Here is an 18562-nt window from a genome sequence, read left to right on the forward strand (position 1 = left end):
ATTGAGCATCAGTTACACACCACATTCTCTAATTTTTAAGGTGGGTCAGTTCAGTTCAGTCGTTCAGTCGTATCCGACTCTTTGCGACCCCATGAACCGCAGCATGCCAGGCCTTCCTGTCCATCACCAACTTCCAGAGTCCACCCAAACCCATGTTCATCGAGTCAATGATGCTATCCAACCATCTCATCCTCTGTCGTCCCCTTCTCCTCCTGCCCTCAATCTTTCCCAGCATCAGGGTCTTTTCCAGTGAGTCAGCTCTTCACATCAGGTGGCCAAAGTACTGGAGTTTCAGCTTCAACATCAGTCCTTCCAATGAACACCCAGGACTGACCTCTTTTAGGGTGGACTGGTTGGATCTCCTTGCAGTCCAAGGGACTCTCAAGAGTCTTCTCCAACACCACAGTTCAAAAGCATCAATTCTTCGGCGCTCAGCTTGCTTTATAGTCCAACTCTCACATCCATACATGAACACTGGAAACATCATAGCCTTGACTAGATGGACCTTTGTTGGCAAAGTAATGTCTCTGCTTTTCAATATGCTGTCTAGGTTGGTCATAACTTTCCTTCCAAGGAGTAAGCATCTTTTAATTTCATGGCTGCAATCACCATCTGCTGTGATTTTGGAGCCCAGAAAAATAAAGTCAGCCACTGTTTCCCCATCTATCTGCCATGAAGTGATGGGACCAGATGCCATGATCTTAGTTTTCTGAATGTTGAGCTTTAGATCAACTTTTTCACTCTCCTCTTTCACTTTCATCAAGAGGCGCTTTAGTTCTTCTTCCCTTTCTGCCATAAGGGTGGTGTCATCTGCATATCTGAGGTTACTGAGATTTCTCCCGGCAGTCTTGATTCCAGCTTGTGCTTCATACAGCCCAGCGTTTCTCATGATGTGCTCTGCATATAAGTTAAATAAGCAGGGTGACAATATACAGCCTTGACATGTTCGTTTTCCTATTTGGAACCAGTCTATTGTTCCATGTCCAGCTCTAACTGTTGCTTCCTGACCTGCATACACGTTTCTCAAGAGGCAGGTCAGGTGGTCTGGTATGCCCATCTCTTTCAGAATTTTCCACAGTTTATTGTGATCCACATAGTCAAAGACTTTGGCAAAGTCAATAAAGCAGAAATAGATGTTTTTTCTGGAACTCTCTTGCTTTTTCAGTGATCCAATGGATGCTGGCAATTTGATCTCTGGTTCCTCTGCCTTTTCCAAAATCAGCTTGAACATCTGGAAGTTCACAGTTCATGTATTGCTGAAGCCTTGCTTGGAGAATTTTAAGCATTACTTTACTAGTATGTGAGATGAGTGCAATTGTGCGGTAGTTTGAGCATTCTTTGGCATTGCCTTTCTTTGGGATTGGAATGAAAACTTACCTTTTCCAGTCCCGTGGCCACTGCTGAGTTTTCCATATTTGCTGGCATATTGAGTGCAACACTTTCATAGCGTCATCTTTCAGGATTTGAAATAGCTCAACTGGAATCCTATCACCTCCACTAGCTTTGTTCGTAGTGATGTTTCTTAAGGCCCACTTGACTTCACATTCCAGGATGTCTGGCTCTAGATGAGTGATCACACCGTCATGATTATCTGGGTTGTGAAGATCTTTTTTGTACAGTTCTTCTGTGTATTCTTGCCACCTCTTCTTATTAGCTTCTGCTTCTGTTAGGTCCATACCATTTCTGTCCTTTATCGAGCCCATCTTTGCATGAAATGTTCCCTTGGTATCTCTAATTTTCTTGAAGAGATCTCTAGTTTTTCCCATTCTATTGTTTTCCTTCTTTGCACTGATAGCTTAAGGTGGGTATTATCACCCTATTTTACAGATGAGAAAATTAAGGTTCAAGGATGTTCAGTGACACCCCTGAGGCCTCACAGCTAGGAAATGGCAGAAACTGGATTTGAACTCAGGTCTGATCTCACTGACTCCAAATCTAGTCCTCTTTCTACTGTGTCTTTTATGGAGCAGAAATAGGGGCTGAGTTTCAATATCTGGAATATTTCATTATTTTAAAACATACATGGGGCTTCCCCTGGTGGCTCAGAGGAAAACATACATAGATAGCATATTTGAGAAATTACACTGTGTATTTTTTTTCCCTAATTTCATTGATTCAATTGACTTTACAGCAGAAATCCTCTTCTTTCTCTCTGATGCAGTTTCAGGTTGAGTTTTATTACAGAATTATTGGTATACCCTCTCATCAATTTCCACTGAATTATTTGAACATCTGCTCAAGGATAGGAACTGGGGGAAAAAAAAAAATACCTGATGCTTTTAAGCTGTGTTTAAACTATGTTTCATACTCATTCTTTAATCTGTTTAATTCTCATTCTTTATTAGTAGTTAAAGCTCAAAAAAAAAAAAAAAACCAAAAAGCTGGTCAAGAGGCTATTTGAATTAAAGGCAGCATAGAATGGATACTTTAAGTAAGAAGAGAGCATTTTTTTTTAATGTACAAGTCCACAACAGATACAAATGGAAATCACTGCCCTTGGGAAGATTCAAAGCATTAGAAGATTGCTTCGTGCTGTAAGTATATTTGGAAAGATAAAAAAAAAAGAATGCCTGCAATAGAAATGTGGTTTTTTGTAAGTTTCAATTTATCTCAGTCTGCAACTGCAATTAAGTTGTACAAAGGTAGGTAGATAAATAAACTCCAGAAAATCAGCCAAGTTAAAGCTGAGTTTTGTGTTCTGGAAAAGAAAAAAAAAAATCTCCTGTAAATAAACAGAATTGTTTTTCCTCTCCTCACCCTCCTTTATCTTTGGACAATTTTCCCCTGTCTGGCAAATACTGGTAACCCCCCACATGCCTCTTGGCGTGTATGTCTCACAGTTTTAAAAATAAATTATAGCTAAGGAGTCAAGAAAAAACTTCCTCCATAATAACCTATTTTTCATGCTAGCAAATCATTAGTGTGGGAAAGCATTTCCACTTGCAACTTGTCATCAAACCTTCTGTACTTGGTTGATTTTTCTCTTTAATGAAACAAAAATTACTGAGCTTGGAAAATACATCTTTCCAATTGCAAACATATTTAGGACAGGGCAAGCTGTTTGAAATTATACCAACAGTCTGTAAATGTCATGCCCAATGTGCCAGCCAGCATGTGGCAGTTGGGTCTTGTCTACTTCAGGGTTTTGTAGAATTATTTATAGCACATTTTCTCTACTTCCAAAGCCTTTTCCAAAGAAACTGTACTCTCTTAGATATGTGTATTTCTAAACATTTGTCCTATTAACACTGTTTGACCACAGTATGTTCAAAGCCTTTTCTTGTCCCCTGGAGACCATTTTAACACATGGGTCAAAAGTCCCATCCAAGAATCTTTGCCAGATTAACCAACTCATTCAATATTCATCTTGAATATGCGAAGTCATTTCCAACACTGAATGGTTTAACAGACTTGCCTGAGTCATGTAAATCAGAAAGGCTACTGAAAACAACTTTCCATTTACTTGAGTGTTTAGATTTTAAAAGGCTGGCGAAAAGGAAGTACATGGAGGATAAACCAGGTGAATTAATAGGAGACACCTGGCATAAAGCTTGAGTCTAGTACTAGAATACTTCTTCACTAGGACAACTTGTTAAACTGGTTTCTGCCTGCCCTTCCCTATAAACAGTACTTATTTGATAGTCTTGCCAAGACAGTCCTTCTAGAAGAGTTCTTTTCACACAAGTTATGATTTAAAGATAAGATAACATTGGTTGGAACTACAGGAGATTATTTTAACACTAAGCTGGACTTATTCTGACCACTTTTTATTTCATGCTTTTATAAAAGGGGTTCATGCCGAGGTACCCACCCACTTGTGTGCCAAGTCCAGGATGCTCTGCCTCGTCACTCCTGGAAGAATGATGCCATCTAGCGGAGGAGTTGCCAGTTCTTCTTCTGTCAATTAGAAATTGGAATAGTTTCAAACTTTATTAGATGCTTTTCTAAACAACAAACACTTCTTGTTATTTTTAAAACACTTCTTGTTATTGTTCTGGTAACAAACACAAAAAGGGGGCCATTGTTCTGTACTGTCAAATTTTCCAAATCAACTCACACTTCAGATAGATCCTTATATTTTCTTTAAAAGAAAAAAAATGCAGAAAAAAGAACAAGAAAGAAAACCAATCATCCTTCTGCTGTGCCCGACTCTTTGCAACACCATGAAATATAGCCCACCAGGCTCCTCGAGGTCCATGGGATTTTTCAGGCAAGAATACTGGAGTGGGTGGATTTCCTTCTCCAAAGGATCTCCCTGCAGGGGTTGAACCTGCATCTCCTTCATTGGCAGGTGGATTCTTTATCACTAAGCCACCAGGGAAGCCCAATCAGTCATTCCACTACCTTCAATTTATCCTTAACCAGTAAAGAATGAGATGGTTTCCCACTAACAAACAATAAAAGTTATAAAATACTCCAAAAAGCAACATTCCAAAAGTCAAAAAACATTGCAAAGTCAAAAAGATTAAAGCTGGTTGTGATTGGGAAAATGTAGGTAGACCCTTATCCAGAAACACTGGGCCCTACCAAACCTTCTAAGAGTACTGTGGGGTAACCCTGTCCTAAGAGGTATGCATGCCCACTCAGGCTGTCACTGCTCGCACACTGGCCTTGACAACTCTATCCAGTGACATTCAACCATGGAGGAGCATCCACAAAAGTATGGAGATGTTGACTTCACCCTCTGAAATTTGAATGTAATGCATGTAGGGTGGGCTCAAGCATGTATATGCCTAACAAAGAAAACCTAAAAAAGAAGAAAAAAAGAAATCCAAACAATAAAATAACACTCCATGGGTGACCCACAGGGCCAAAACCAAGACACTGGTCTACTAAGAGAATGACTGCAGACACTCCCAACCACAGGGCAAGTTGTCATGACGACCTGTCTACAAGACTCAGTGTGGTGCTTCCCTGGGGGCCTAGCAGTTGAGAATTTGCCTGCCGATGCAGGGAGCATAGGTTCGATCCCTGGTCGGGGACGATCCCACAAGCCATGGGACAATTAAACTAAGCCTATGTGCCATAACTACTGAGTCTGGGTGCCACAGCTACTGAAGCTCACGCGCCTAGAGCCTGTGCTCCACAACAAGAGAAGCCATTGCTTTGAGAAGCCTGCGCACTGCCACAAATAACCCCCGCTCACAGCCACAAAGACCCAGTACACCCAAAACTAAATAAATCTTACCAAAAAAAAAAAGAGTGTGGCACACCAGCCACACAGCCTCCTTACAGAAGGATGCCTCTGGTACTCAACATTCCCCTTCCTCCTCACCTCTGGCACCCAGGAAGCTGAATCTAGTGAGAAATTCAAGCCTTAAGCCATCATTTTATATAGATGTTGAACCTCAGAACAGATGTGTTGCCTGTCATGTGTCTTCACAAGGGATGCTGGAAAGGACCACTGGGTAGCAAAAGTTGGGTAGAAATCGGTCTTTGAGCTCCAGAGCCACTTGATGCAGCCTGAAAGGACTTTAGAGATCACCTAGAGCAGTCCTGCTTTCCAGAAGGAGAAACTGAGGTTGAAGAAACATGGGACTTCCCAAGGTCAGTGACACTGGGGAACACCGTCAGCGCTCAAGTCTCTCAACACTGTGGCCACCGCCCTTTCCTTTTGTAGACTGTGCTCTGGACTCATCCACTTCACTGTGGCCACATGAGACGTCCCCAACAACAACACAGCTCTCTGGAATGCCAGGACTCTATGTTTACTCCTGTGTCCCCAAAACTCAACAACATGCCTGGCCTGGAGTGGTATGTAATACATGTTCTTGAGTTTAAAAAAAAATCCTCTTTGCTAGGATATAGCAGTATGATTTTGAATTTTGAGTCAAAAAATCATCTGCTGGAAACCACTGTTTCAAAAGAAGAAAATTTGTTTTGGGCAATGTTTTGGGGGCTACTTTGATCTCAAGATAAACAAGTGTTTTGCAATAGCAAGCAAGCTGGATATATGGATGTACAGATCTATACGTGTATGCACACATACACCCCACACATATAAACAAACAATTGTAGTGCCCCCAGACTGGACCTCCCCTAAAGCTTGCTGGGCTTTAAGACCATGTGCTAAGTCACTTCAGTCGTGTCCAAACCTTTGTGACCTCATGGACTGTAGCCTACCAGGCTCCTTTGTCCATGGGATTCTCCAGGCAAAAATACTGGAATGGGTTGCCATGCCCTCCTCCTAAGACTGCATAGAGTTCAATGAAAACAGTGGCCCCGCATGTGCAAATGCAGTTTTGTGAAACATATGTAACACCCAAATCTGTAACCACTAGCCTGAGGTCAAGGAAGAGAACATCTGCTTCTCTGGTTGCCAGACAGAGATGATGACATGACAACATTTGGGTGAGAAATATTCATTTTCCTCTGCAACCACAAACAAGCTTACAAGAGCCAGAATGAGCTCCAGATTGCTCAACAGGAGGAAAACAGAGCCTACGAACGCAGCTTGTTTTTGACAGAGAAATCATTTGGGGGAGATGAAGAGTTTAGAAGCAATAACAGCAGGATTCATCTGACTTCCCAAATTCAAGCACTAATGAGAACCAGGAATGTGGGTTTGTGTTAATGACCCAAACACCAAGAGCACAATCATTCATTCATTCAGCAATATATACTGACCATCTATCAGTATCAGTGTCAGCATCAGTGCCGCTGGCCACTCTAAGTATGAGGGATACATCAGGGAACAAAATCGATGTAACTCCTTGCTCACTTTCTAATGGGCAGAGGCAAACAATTATATTAAATAGCATGTTAGGCAATGGAAGGGGAAAAAAAGAAGGTGATGGGGAGTGTTGGGGAGAGAGTTTAAGATGTGTATTTAGGTATCCAAGAAAAGGCTTACTGAGAATGGGTGTCTGGCAAAGACTTGAAGGAGGTGAGTGAGCAGCCACCCAGCAAGAGTACCCTGAGCAGAGCTGGTGTAAATGCGTCCCGAACTCACTGTGAAACTCAACCATGACAATCCCATCTTACTGTCACAGTAGTTCCAGTGTCTAGTATCAGCTAATATTGCTTTCTCAACAGTGAACAGTAAGTGTGTATGTCATATGACTCATCAATGAAAACAGAATTGGGGGCCATGTGACCTTACAATCAGGGCTGCAGTTATGGAATCAAAACCCACATGAATAGACAGTCAAAAAGGACCTTCTGTCTAGCACAAGGAACTCTACTCAGTGTTGTGATAACCTATAAGGGAAAAGAATTTTAAAAAGAATATAAACACACACACACACACTGAATCACTCTGATATACACCTGAAACTAACACAACCTTGTAAATCAACTATACTTCAGTTTAAAAACAAACAAAAAAAAAAACCATGATTTCCAAGCCAAGTGCCGCAAAGCAGGGCACAGCGCTGTGGCAGCTACCTTGGCCCAAAGGAATGGTGAGTGGGTGCTCATGGAAAGAACTCTGCTTGTAACTCTTATTGGAAAGCTTTTTGGGAAAAAAGCTCAACATTTTGCTGATCTTCAGTGCATTATTCTTTGTCTTTTCCTAAAGCCACAAAGTATAAATCAAAGTTACTAGAGTTGCTGCAATGTCTGTTTTCTTTTTAAGCCCAAAGATTGTTCCTGACATTCCCCTCACTTCTCTCAGAGTGCTGTTCAAACATTTGCTCCATTTCCTTTCCCCTTAAATTTTATCTGATCTGTCAGTGAACACCCTCAAATTGAAGGAGCATCTTCACATTAAAACTATACTTATCTCAGGCAACCGTAACCTGAATAGGAACTCTCAAGGTCTTGTATATTTTATAAGAGTTAGAAGACAAATTCATTCAATTCTCTTCTGACCTTTAAAAGCCATGGAAATGGTTCAAGATTATTGTTTGCATAAGGGGTCATTTTTCACCAGGACGGTTTCTGGTGTTTCTGGTTAAATCATGTAGCTCTGATTCAGACTGTGCTTAAATCCTGACATCTCCCATCCATAAATAAGGATGGTGCCACTTCTGTATGATGTCACTGGTTTTGCTAGGGGTTGCGTGGGTTTTCTTGGCGATGGGGACGGCAGTGGGTAGATGGAAAGAATGAACTGAATCAATTTATTATCTCCTATGTACAGAGTTCAACAGTGGCTGTCAACTTTCAGAACAGCTTTTGATTATGTCATATGCAATAACTCCAATTTAGAAATCACAGATATTCCAGTACAAATTTTGTTTTTCAAGAGTGTCAACTACAAACAGCCAGGTAAGGAAGGACAAACATAATCTATACCTGGCTTTTCTTTTCTTTATATATATATATATATATATATTTTTATACCTGGCTTTTCATATGCCAAGTGTTACCAAGGATCAATCCCAGAACATGGTGTACTCACCACACCTTCTGTTTATTCTCGCTGTGACTGGAATATAAGGCTCATTTTGTAATTCTCTGAAAGCAATGCTCAAATTAGCTCTGAAGTCAGCTACATCTGAATCACCATTTCCCTCTATTTGTAGCCAAATAACAAAAGAGCAAGGAGCTACTATATCAGCTTTAAAATTAAAATTTCATTTAAAATCTGAATTAAAACCAATCCCAAGATTTCAGCAGTATTAGGTTGGTCAAAAAATTGTTCAAACTCAAATCAATCTTTGGAAACTTATCATTTTACATTTGGGCTTTCCCTGGTGGCTCAGACTGTAAAGAATCCGCCTGCAATGCAGGAGACTCGGGTTCAATCTCTGGCTTAGGACGATCCCCTGGAGAAGGGAATGACTACCCACTCCAGTATTCTTGCCTGGAGAATCCCATAGATAGAGGAGCCACATTTGGAAACTTATCATTTTACATTTCTAGTCTGTGGTTTCTGCCAACTAATTTAAAAGAAAAGAACTGCAAAGAAGGAAAGTGAGCATTCAGGATATTAAAGGTAATAAAGAAGTACTGATTTTTGTAGTAGACATATATTAATGGTCTTAAATGAACCACAATCTAAATACAATCCCCAAATAAGACCAATTTGTCCTAAAAACGGGGTCCTTTATTCAAATAGAGCTCCAGTGTAAATCTGGAAGGCTTCTAATGTATTATCAAAATATGTAGAAAGGGCAATGATTGTTAAACGAATTACAATAAGAGAGTGCACTAAATTTCATTATCAGTAGAAAGAGTAGACTGTGTTTATCACTACAGTGTTTTATACATAGTATATGGTAAATGACCACAGGCTTCCCCAGTGGCTCAGACGTAAAGAATCCACCTGCCATGGAGGAGAGGTGGGTTCAATCCCTGGGTTGGGAAGAGTCCCTGTAGGAGAACATGGTAACCTACTTCACTATTCTTGCCTGGGAAATGCCATGGGCAGAGAAGCCTAGCGGGCTAAAATCCATGAGGTCACAAAGAGTCAGACACGGCTGAAGCGACTGAGCATGCATGCAGGCATGGTAAGTGACCATGGAAATAATCAGATAGGAAAAATGATAAGATCATAAAAAGAATAAGGCAGCACATTTTCAAGTAGTGGAGATTTAAATTCCTTAAGTTGACAACTCAAAAGTAAGTATATCTAAAGCCAAAAAACAAAGCCAAAAATCTTTGTAAATACTGTAAACTCATGTATACTTGGACAGCAAAAGCACAGAAAATCTTAAGATCTTGGAATTGTGCTACTTGCTCTCTTGTTCTAAGGTTTTAGCTCTTTTCTCTCCAATCCCACTGAAAATGATTGAAAAATAGCAGAGAGCTGAAATCTGAGTGGATTACCTCCATCTCCATTTATCCAATAAAGAAAAAGATTCATAGTTCCAACTTCAGTTATTTGATTATCTTCTCCATAGAGCCACAGAACCTGCTGACACGCATTTTCCACTGCTTCACATTGGGCAAAAAGAGATGAGCCATAATTCCTTTTAAGAAAGAGGAAACACATGATTATGAATATACTTCAGCCCCTACCTCCCAGCAAGTCTTTAAATCAAGCATGGATGTAGTCAATGTACTAGGTTCTTAATTATATATCCTCTCCAGTTAACTGCATGATATTAGAGGAAACACATTAGAGAATCTATGTGGTCTAACTGCATTCATTTGGGAGAGAGTGATCAAACAAACGTTGTGCAATTCTAACTTGAAAAGAGAGAACACAGGTGAAGAGCCAAGTCAACAACACTTAAAAGTTATTGAGTATTTTTTTCACATGCCAATCAATTTTACATGAATTACTTCATTTTGGAGGCGTGCTACTTTTTCCCTTTGTTCTAACGTTCTAGTTCTTTTCACTGGAAAAGACCATGATGCTGGGAAAGATTGAAGGCAAAAGGAGAAGAGGGCAGCAGAGGATGAGCTGGTTACATAGCATCACTGACTCAATGGACATGAATCTAAGCAAATTCTCAGAGATAGTGAAGGACACAGAAGTCCAGTGTGTTGCAGTCTATGGGGGTCGCAAAGAGTCAGACATGACTTAGTGACTGAACAAGAATATTTCATTTAAACCCCACAAAACACTATTGAGTTCACGACGATCATTAGTCCCATGGTTCAGATGAGAAACTGAAGCTTAGAGGAGTAATTTATATCAAGTTATATCTGTTCATTAGCAGAGCACCAACTCCATGCTTTAACTGGTACCTTTCAATATAATCAAGATATACCTATTGTTCAATGTCTAAATTCCCTAAAAGTAAGACAAGAGGCTTCAATGTCTAAATTCCCTAAAAGTAAGACAAGAGGCTAAAAATTCCTGATTTTAACCAAAAAATGTTCCCAAAACCTGTTTTTCTCAATTGATACTATTCACCTTGGATTATTCAAAGGAACATGGCATATCTTCCTGGAATGACAATGTAGTTTATAATAGTAATTTATTTACTCACTCATTCATTCATTTGTTACCTGACTCCTAGAAGTTTAAGTAAACTTGGTAGGGGAGCACTTTCCTCTGTAAGTCAGAGTGTTAGATACAACTGACATTTAACACACACATACACATGGCTCGTGGAGAATAAATTCAAACTAAAGAGACAAGAAATTTAGATATATTCGAATTCTTTTTAAAGAAGATATATTTTGACAAATGGTCTATCATTTGGAAAGAGAAATGACTTCTAAATTAAACAGAAATATTAATGCTTTTTATACCTTAAATTTTTATTTGGCATAAGTAGGTTCATTCATAATGATGCCTAGCTCTCACTATCCTCATTAATGAGTTCTCCAATTATATGTTGCTTTAGGAGAAAAGGATTGGGGCTTCCCTGGTGGCTCAGAGGTCTGCCTGCAATGCAGGAGACCTGGGTTAGATCCCTGGGTCAGGAATATCCCCTGGAGAAGGAAATGGCAACCCACTCCAGTACTCTTGCCTGGAAGATCCCATGGACAGAGAAGCCTGGTAGACTACAGTCCATGAGATCGCAAAGAGTCAGACACAACTGAGCAACTTCACTTTCACTTTAGGAGAAAAGGAAGTAATGTTTTAAATTTATCTTTTATTAAACTTAAATGGGAAAAGTATTCAGTAGAATACAAAATATGAATCAATGCTTTAGATAAAACATGAGAGGCCTCAAATATATGTGATGCTTGTTTGCCTTTCTATGCTTCTGGCTGTATAATTCACTTTCCTTGGCTTTTAGAAGATATCAGCAAACAAGTTTGAAAGCACTCCTCTAAGACAGTCAGGACTAGGAAAAAAACCCTAGACCCATCCTTGGACTATGAAGCCCCAAGAAGAACATAGAAACAATCAAACATACTACCAAAAAATTAATGTTATTATTACCTTCCAGAAAATACCCACCTAGGCCTTTTAAATGATCTCTTTTATATCTGGGCAAGATTAAATTTTTAGTATTTCCTAAGTCAAAGTGTAACTTAAACACAGAAGCCATATATCCCAGTGGCTACATGCCATTCTCATCTGCACAGCTTCTCCTCTCTTCTCACTATATTCTCCTGGGCCCTTCCTATGCAGCCAAGTCATTCTGCTGGGGTTGACAATGATAGCATCCTGCCCCTACCACAACTGAAGAAAAGAGTGGACAAGTAACTAAGTTGCTCATAAGTTCTTCTTTGAGTTTACTCACTCATTCATTTCAATGTACAAAACCCTTTGAAAAATGTATTTTTCCCCTTTGAGAATGGTGGGAGCTTGTCTGCTATGATGCTGGGTCTCTTGTATCCATGATCACCAGCCTTCAAAGGAGAAGATACCTGAATTAGGAGAGCCTTATGCTAACACATAGCCAGAAGCTTAGACAAGAGATGGGGGAAGGATGGAAAGAGAGGGAAAAGGAGAGAAGAGAGAGACTGGGGTGGACGCAGCACGAGTAGGACATATACAAGGGCAAAGTCTGGTGACAATGATTCGAGCTCTTATTGGTCCACAGCTACCATCCTACTAACATGAGCCAGTCATTCCCTTCTCTACTCAAGATGGATTGAGCTAGTTTTCTGACCTGTAACTCAAAGACTAGTGACTAATAACTGAATTATTCTAGAAAGCTATGGGAAATAGACATCATACAATCTGGGGAATGATGAGATTTACTTACACCAGGGTATTCAGATTCCTTTAAAAGACCCTCAACATGTATACTTCAAAACACAGGCAATGAAATGTAAATTACTAGTCAGTATGGAGATGACACAATTCTAATATTCAGGAGGCTTTCATTTTTAATGACCATAAAACATCAGACCACCCATATTCAGAACTAATGGCAAATACGCAGTCGCTGGGTTCAATTATGAATACTTTTTAAGGAGTACAGACCAGCCTGCAGGGAGAGTTTGTAGACAGAGCGTGGGTTTGGAGCCAACAGGCCCCGATGCAGCTCTTTACTGTCTACTTCTTGTTGTTTAGCTGCCAAGTTATATGCGACTCTTTTGTGACCCCCATGGACTGTAGTCCGCCTGCCTCCTCTGTCCATGGGACTTCCCAGGCACGAATACTGGAGTGGGAATCTCCTGACCCAGGGATTGAACCTCCATCTCCCTTGGATCCTTTACCAATGAGCCCAGGGAAGTCCATATATAGGTGTGTTCTTCCCCAAATACAAATGTGTATCAAAATTCTCTCTCAGGTGTAAACTATATTATTAATGTCCACTGGGTTATTGATACTTTGGTAATATACTTGGGCTTCCTTCCATATGCTGCCAATATTAAGAAGGAAAACACATATCCTTGGAGGAAAGAGGAAAATGAAAAAGTGGGAAAACTGTCTACATATAATTTTAATGTAGAATCTGGGAGACTAGGAATATTAAATCTATCCTTCCAAAAGAGTAAATCCTACTGTGTGCAGTCTAACTGATTGCTCCTAGGAGAGAGTCCAGGAGATGAAACCAGAAAGAAAGAGAGCCTCATAATATAAACTATTGTTTGTTGAGAGAGTACCACCTACCAGGCAGGGTACTACGTTCTGAACCCCATTATTTCAACGAATTGTCTTAACACAACCCAGATGTTATTATACTTTTGAGGACTTGTAGGGAGAAAGGACTTAATTGCATAAGATCATGCAGATACGTGCATGATTTGTTGGTATCTCTTATTCCCAAATCCACACTGGAAACTGCCAGGTTCTAACTCCATACTTGTTGAGAGCTCCCTAAGTGCCAGCCAGGATCCTAGGCACTTCACATTATCCTCCTTCATCCTCACAGGTAAAGTGGGCATTATTACCCTCACTTTATCAATGAGGAAACTAAGACTTAGAATTTAAATTAATCTAAGTTTTTTAGAATTTAAAAAATACATATATTCTCTCTCTTCCTCAGACTCACTTAGACAGAAAGCAGAAAACTCTTGAGCTTGTGAAAGTCAATAGATATTTAATAACTACCAATTGACTACAGAAGTACTAAAAAAGGATTAGAAGGTAACTATTGAATAAGTTGGAGGAGGGCATGGCAACCCATTCCAGCATTCTTGCCTGGAATATCCCCATGGACAGAGGAGCCTGGAGGGCTACAGTCCATGGGGTTGCAAAGAGTCGGACACAACTGAGCAACTAAGCAGAGCACAGCACTGAATAAGTTAGGTCTAGAAAAGAACAATAATACATAAATCTAAGGTTGCCGCCAAATGTCTTTGTTATCTAAACTGAATGACGGTAGATGTTTCCCTGTGCTCCTCCAGGTTGGGAGTACCGGAGCAGAGAGCTTTGAAACTCTTGGAAACAACAGGCGGGTCTGTGATGAATCCACTCTCTGCTTCATGCCTGCCCTCTTGCCAATTTTGCTTTTATGTATGAGGCCCAATACTCTCTTCTCTAAGAAATTTCAAGTCAATGTCCACTGATTCTGGTCCACCTGAGCCTAATGAGTCAAACTAGTCATTTATTTTATAGTTGGCTTTATTTCTTAGAGAAGTTTCAGATTACAGAAAACCTGAGCAAAAAACAGAGCTTCTATAACTCTTATTGCTCAATTTCCATTTCCCTTCTTATTGACATCTCACATTAGTGGGGTACACTTGTTAGAACTGATGAGACAATATTGAAATACTAGTTGTTCATAGTAACGCCGGAGTTCAGTCTTTGTGTTGTACAGAAAGTATTGAGTTTTAATTGCTCTTTAATGATCATATATTCTATGAGACTGCCTCAATATCATCTTTGTAACAAATAACCATCTGCCCAGACACCAAACTAAAGGATTCTCTGCAGTTTGTGTTCCCAGGTTATCTTTTCCCAAGGCAGGTAGGGGGAGCTAGAGAGTAAGATTTAAAGAAAAAATTTTATGTTATCTCTTCATCAAGACTGTTGCTTTACTGCAGTGTGCACTGAGAGAAGTTTTAATAGAGTAATACAGATATGCTCTGTGAATAAGTCTGAAAAAGTAAAAAAGCCATCGAGAGAACAAACAAAAAAGTTTTTGACCTGGCTAGCCTAGGACTTAGGAAGGAGATCTAACATGGAATAAAGTGACTTAGTTTATTTAATGAACTCCATCAGAATTGTTTTCTTTTTTTTCTGGGCTTCCCTCATAGCTCAGTCAGTAAAGAATCTGCCTGTAATGCAGGATACCTGGGTTTGATCCCTGGGTTGGGAAGATCCCCTGGAGAAGGAAATGGCAACCTATTCTACTATTCTTGCCTGGAAAATTCCATGGACAGAAGAGCCTGGCATGCTGCAGTCCATGCGGTTGCAAGAGTCGGATACAACCTAGCAACTAAGCCACCACTGTCAGGATTTTTCTGACCCGATGAGGGAATGCAGCTAGTGAGTGAATGCCAATAGGGATGACAGGACATAGCATTTTACCACCATGCCTTTTTGGGGTTAGAAAAGTGAGAAATAGAAAAAGTCTATGGAGGGTTCAAAGCCAGCTGTCAAGGTCTCTCTGGCATGTCAGCACCACATCCTTTCTCTCTCCCAGGGCTCTGAGACTCTACAGTTTTTGCACCAGGGCCCAGAAGACTGCCACTGGGTCACCTTGCAGGCCAGCTGGTGCTCTTCCAAAGGAAGAGCCACGCTGGGTAACCCAGCTATTCTTGTTCATCCGTCGGGGCATTCCCGATTCACGGCCAAGTCCACCCCTGAAATTGTCTAACACTTTCAAATGCTCTTTTATTTCCAGCCAGCTACATATGGCCTATGAGACTGGCCCGACCGAGCCAAAGCAGGGCTGTCCCACAGCCAGTTGGCAGCAGATATGGTCGCAATCTGCGGGAATGAAGACAGCACTTCAGTGAAGCAGGCACCTTCCCCAGACAGGGCTCCTTGGAGCCGACTGAGAGCTTATGCCCCAACACCAGATGCTCTCGAATGCCAACTGTCAGCCTGCGGCCAGGGACCAGCATCCCGGGCAGTTCATCCAAAGAGCATTGATTTCATTCCTGGTTTAGTTACTTTAGTTCTTGCTTAGGTGTTAACAGTCAATGTTTCTCCCTTATAAAGGGCCGCAGAGGTTATCCTTCAAACAGCTAGCACATTCAAACCACTGAAGGCTAAACACGAAATAAAAATGAACATTCCAGTGTGAATACTAATATATATATATTTGTATTGAAGTGAAATGGTCATAACTAAATGGTCACAAGGGACTCTATCCTTTAGACAGAAACACAGACCAACTTACCCTCCCATCTTGCAGTCTCCGGTCCCACCTTTCCAGGCTCTTACATACTTCGGGTTGGCCCACAGGGACACAGGATTAAAGCTTCCACTGGAAAAATAAGGTCCCACTGGGCTCAAGATTACAAAGAGCAGGGCTTTAGTCGGCTTCTTGACTCCCAGAGAAGGCTGGAATATAGTAAAAGTACACACAACTGTTAATCTAAAAGGCAGATGCCAGTCTCAAAGTCTAGAGCAGACCTGCAACATCTCCCAGAAGCCACAGATGACCACTGCTACTTCTGAAGCTGAGTTACACAAAGCCTGATGGTCTTCTACGAAGAGAACACCAAGACTTGGTTCCATTTTGCTTTGCTTTCAGTTACGATTTTAAAGGAAAGGCAAATTTGTCTATTGTTTTATTAGTAGGTTTTTTGTGCATGCTCAGTTGCTCTGTCCTGTCTGACTCTTTGCGACCTCATGGACAGTAGCTCACCAGGCTCCTCTGTACATGGGATTATCCCAGGCAAGAATACTGGAGAGGGTTGCCATTTCCTCCTCCAGGGGACCTTCCTGACCCAGCGATCGAACCCACGTCTCCTGGGGCACCTGCATTGGCAGCAGATTCTTTACCAATGAGCCACCTGGGAAGACCAGTACATTGTCAACTAGCCATATACTTTTGACAACTAGCCATATAACACCTTTCAGGATTGCACTGATTGGGAACTGAAAAAGGAAAGAACCTAGACATGATTTCAGTTTTGGGGGGTTAAACCTAACATCTGCTTCTCTAACTTGCCCTTCTACTTCGTTCAGAACATTCTGGTGCCAGCAGACTTGGGCTGGAGAAAGTGCCATTAGCATATCCAACTGTGACAGATAACAGACACCAAAACTGTAGCTTCACTAGAAGCAAAGACATCAGACAAGACAAATCCCCGCCACCCGGGCCCCTGCCCACCAAAAGACACAGGACGAAGGACTCAGGAATTCGTATTAGGAATGACAAAGAGAGAAAACGACCTTCCCCACAAACACTGAGAAAATCACAAGCCAACCATGCAATCATAAATTTCTTCAGCACAAAAGTAATTACTCTCAGTTGGTTTTTAAACAGGAAAACTGACCCAGAGAGATGTTGTGGGGAGGGGGGTGGGAGGGGGGTTCATGTTTGGGAACGCATGTACACCCGTGGTGGATTCATGTCAATGTATGGCAAAACCAATACAGCATTGTAAAGTAAAATAAAAAATAAATTAAAAAAAAAATAAAGAAAAAAATAAAAAAGACTTAAAATTTTTTAAAAATAAATAAATAAATAAATATCCAAAAAAAAAATAATAATAATAAATAAACAGGAAAACTGAGAAACTAAAAAGGTTTGAGGGCCACATATTCTAAAGGCATTAAAGGTTGCTGGGCTATCCTGTACAGTTATAGGCCACGCAGGTAAGGAAACAAATTAAGACTATTATATTAAATCTTGGACAATAGAATACATACATTGAGTCTTCAAAAAAGAAGCCTAGTCTGCCTGGATGGGGTAGCAATCTGGTGTGAAAATAATGAGAGAAGACTCAAATTTAGCCAATTCGTGACTTTTGTAATATTTAATGAAACTAGCTAAAAGTGAGCCTGGGGATATATTTTTTTTTCTGAATTTCAATTAAATCTCTTCTGCCACCTGTTAGCTCAAGGAGCCTCACCCACTACTTATGCCCAGATGAAGAATCAGGTAGGCAAAAGATGTGTAAGCCTGATACAATGTGTTTGTATATGCACATTCTGATGCCACCAGAGAGGCTTACGAAATGGGAACCTGAGTCCATTCACACAGCGTGTGAACCTGAGGGTCACACAGGGCTTGGCTGGCCCCAGAGGAAATGGATAAAGAGCGACAGATACCAAGTTAAGGAAATGAGTCAGTTCACAGACTTAAATAATGAACTTATGGTTGCCATGGGGGAAGGATGGGGTGAAAGGATAGCTTGCATGTTTAGGATTGACAAGAACACGCAACTGTATTCAACAAGGATTTAAAGTATAGCACAGGGAACTCTGCTCAATGTTATGTGGCAGCCTGGATGGGAGCGGAGTTTGGGGGACAATGGACACACGTCTATGTATGGCTGAGTCGCTTTGCTGTCCACCTGAAACTGTCACAACATTGTTAATAGGCTATACTCCCATGCAAAATAAAAAGTTCAAATTAAAAAAAAAAAAAAAGACAAAGAAATGAATCAGTGTTAGGGAAATTAAATAGTCTTGTTTAGCCTTCAGAGACAAAGCAGAGCAGGCCTCCGACCTTGCTTATAACCTACATGGATCCAGCCCTGACTACTGCTGTGGGTGTCAGCCACACCTGCCGTGAGTGTTAGAAGAGAAACACAATAGACAGACAGGGAGCAGATCCTGGAATTGGTCAAGTCCCCTGAGGAGGTCTGGCCTACCACTCCTAGGACTTAGTAACATTCCAAGATTTGCGTAACAAAGCAAGTGTCAGTTGCTCAGTCCTTTTAGCCTCTGTAGCCCACCAGGTTCCTTTGT

The 18562-nt window shown here is 40.8% G+C and overlaps 1 protein-coding gene across 1 annotated transcript in view; it reads right to left on the reverse strand.

Annotated features, from left to right (window-relative positions):
- BCAT1 (branched chain amino acid transaminase 1) overlaps nt 1–18562 on the reverse strand; it is an 82796-nt gene that overhangs the window by 21591 nt on the left and 42643 nt on the right. The window contains exons 6-8 of the mRNA XM_040234576.1: nt 16038–16201; nt 9715–9857; nt 3812–3897 (exon numbers count right to left, since the gene is read on the reverse strand). Of these exons, the coding sequence (XP_040090510.1) occupies nt 3812–3897; nt 9715–9857; nt 16038–16201 (393 nt within the window). The remainder of the gene's footprint in view (nt 1–3811; nt 3898–9714; nt 9858–16037; nt 16202–18562) is intronic.

Source organism: Oryx dammah, unplaced genomic scaffold, assembly GCF_014754425.2.
Source record: "Oryx dammah isolate SB20612 unplaced genomic scaffold, SCBI_Odam_1.1 HiC_scaffold_29, whole genome shotgun sequence".
Lineage (NCBI taxonomy): Eukaryota > Metazoa > Chordata > Mammalia > Artiodactyla > Bovidae > Oryx > Oryx dammah.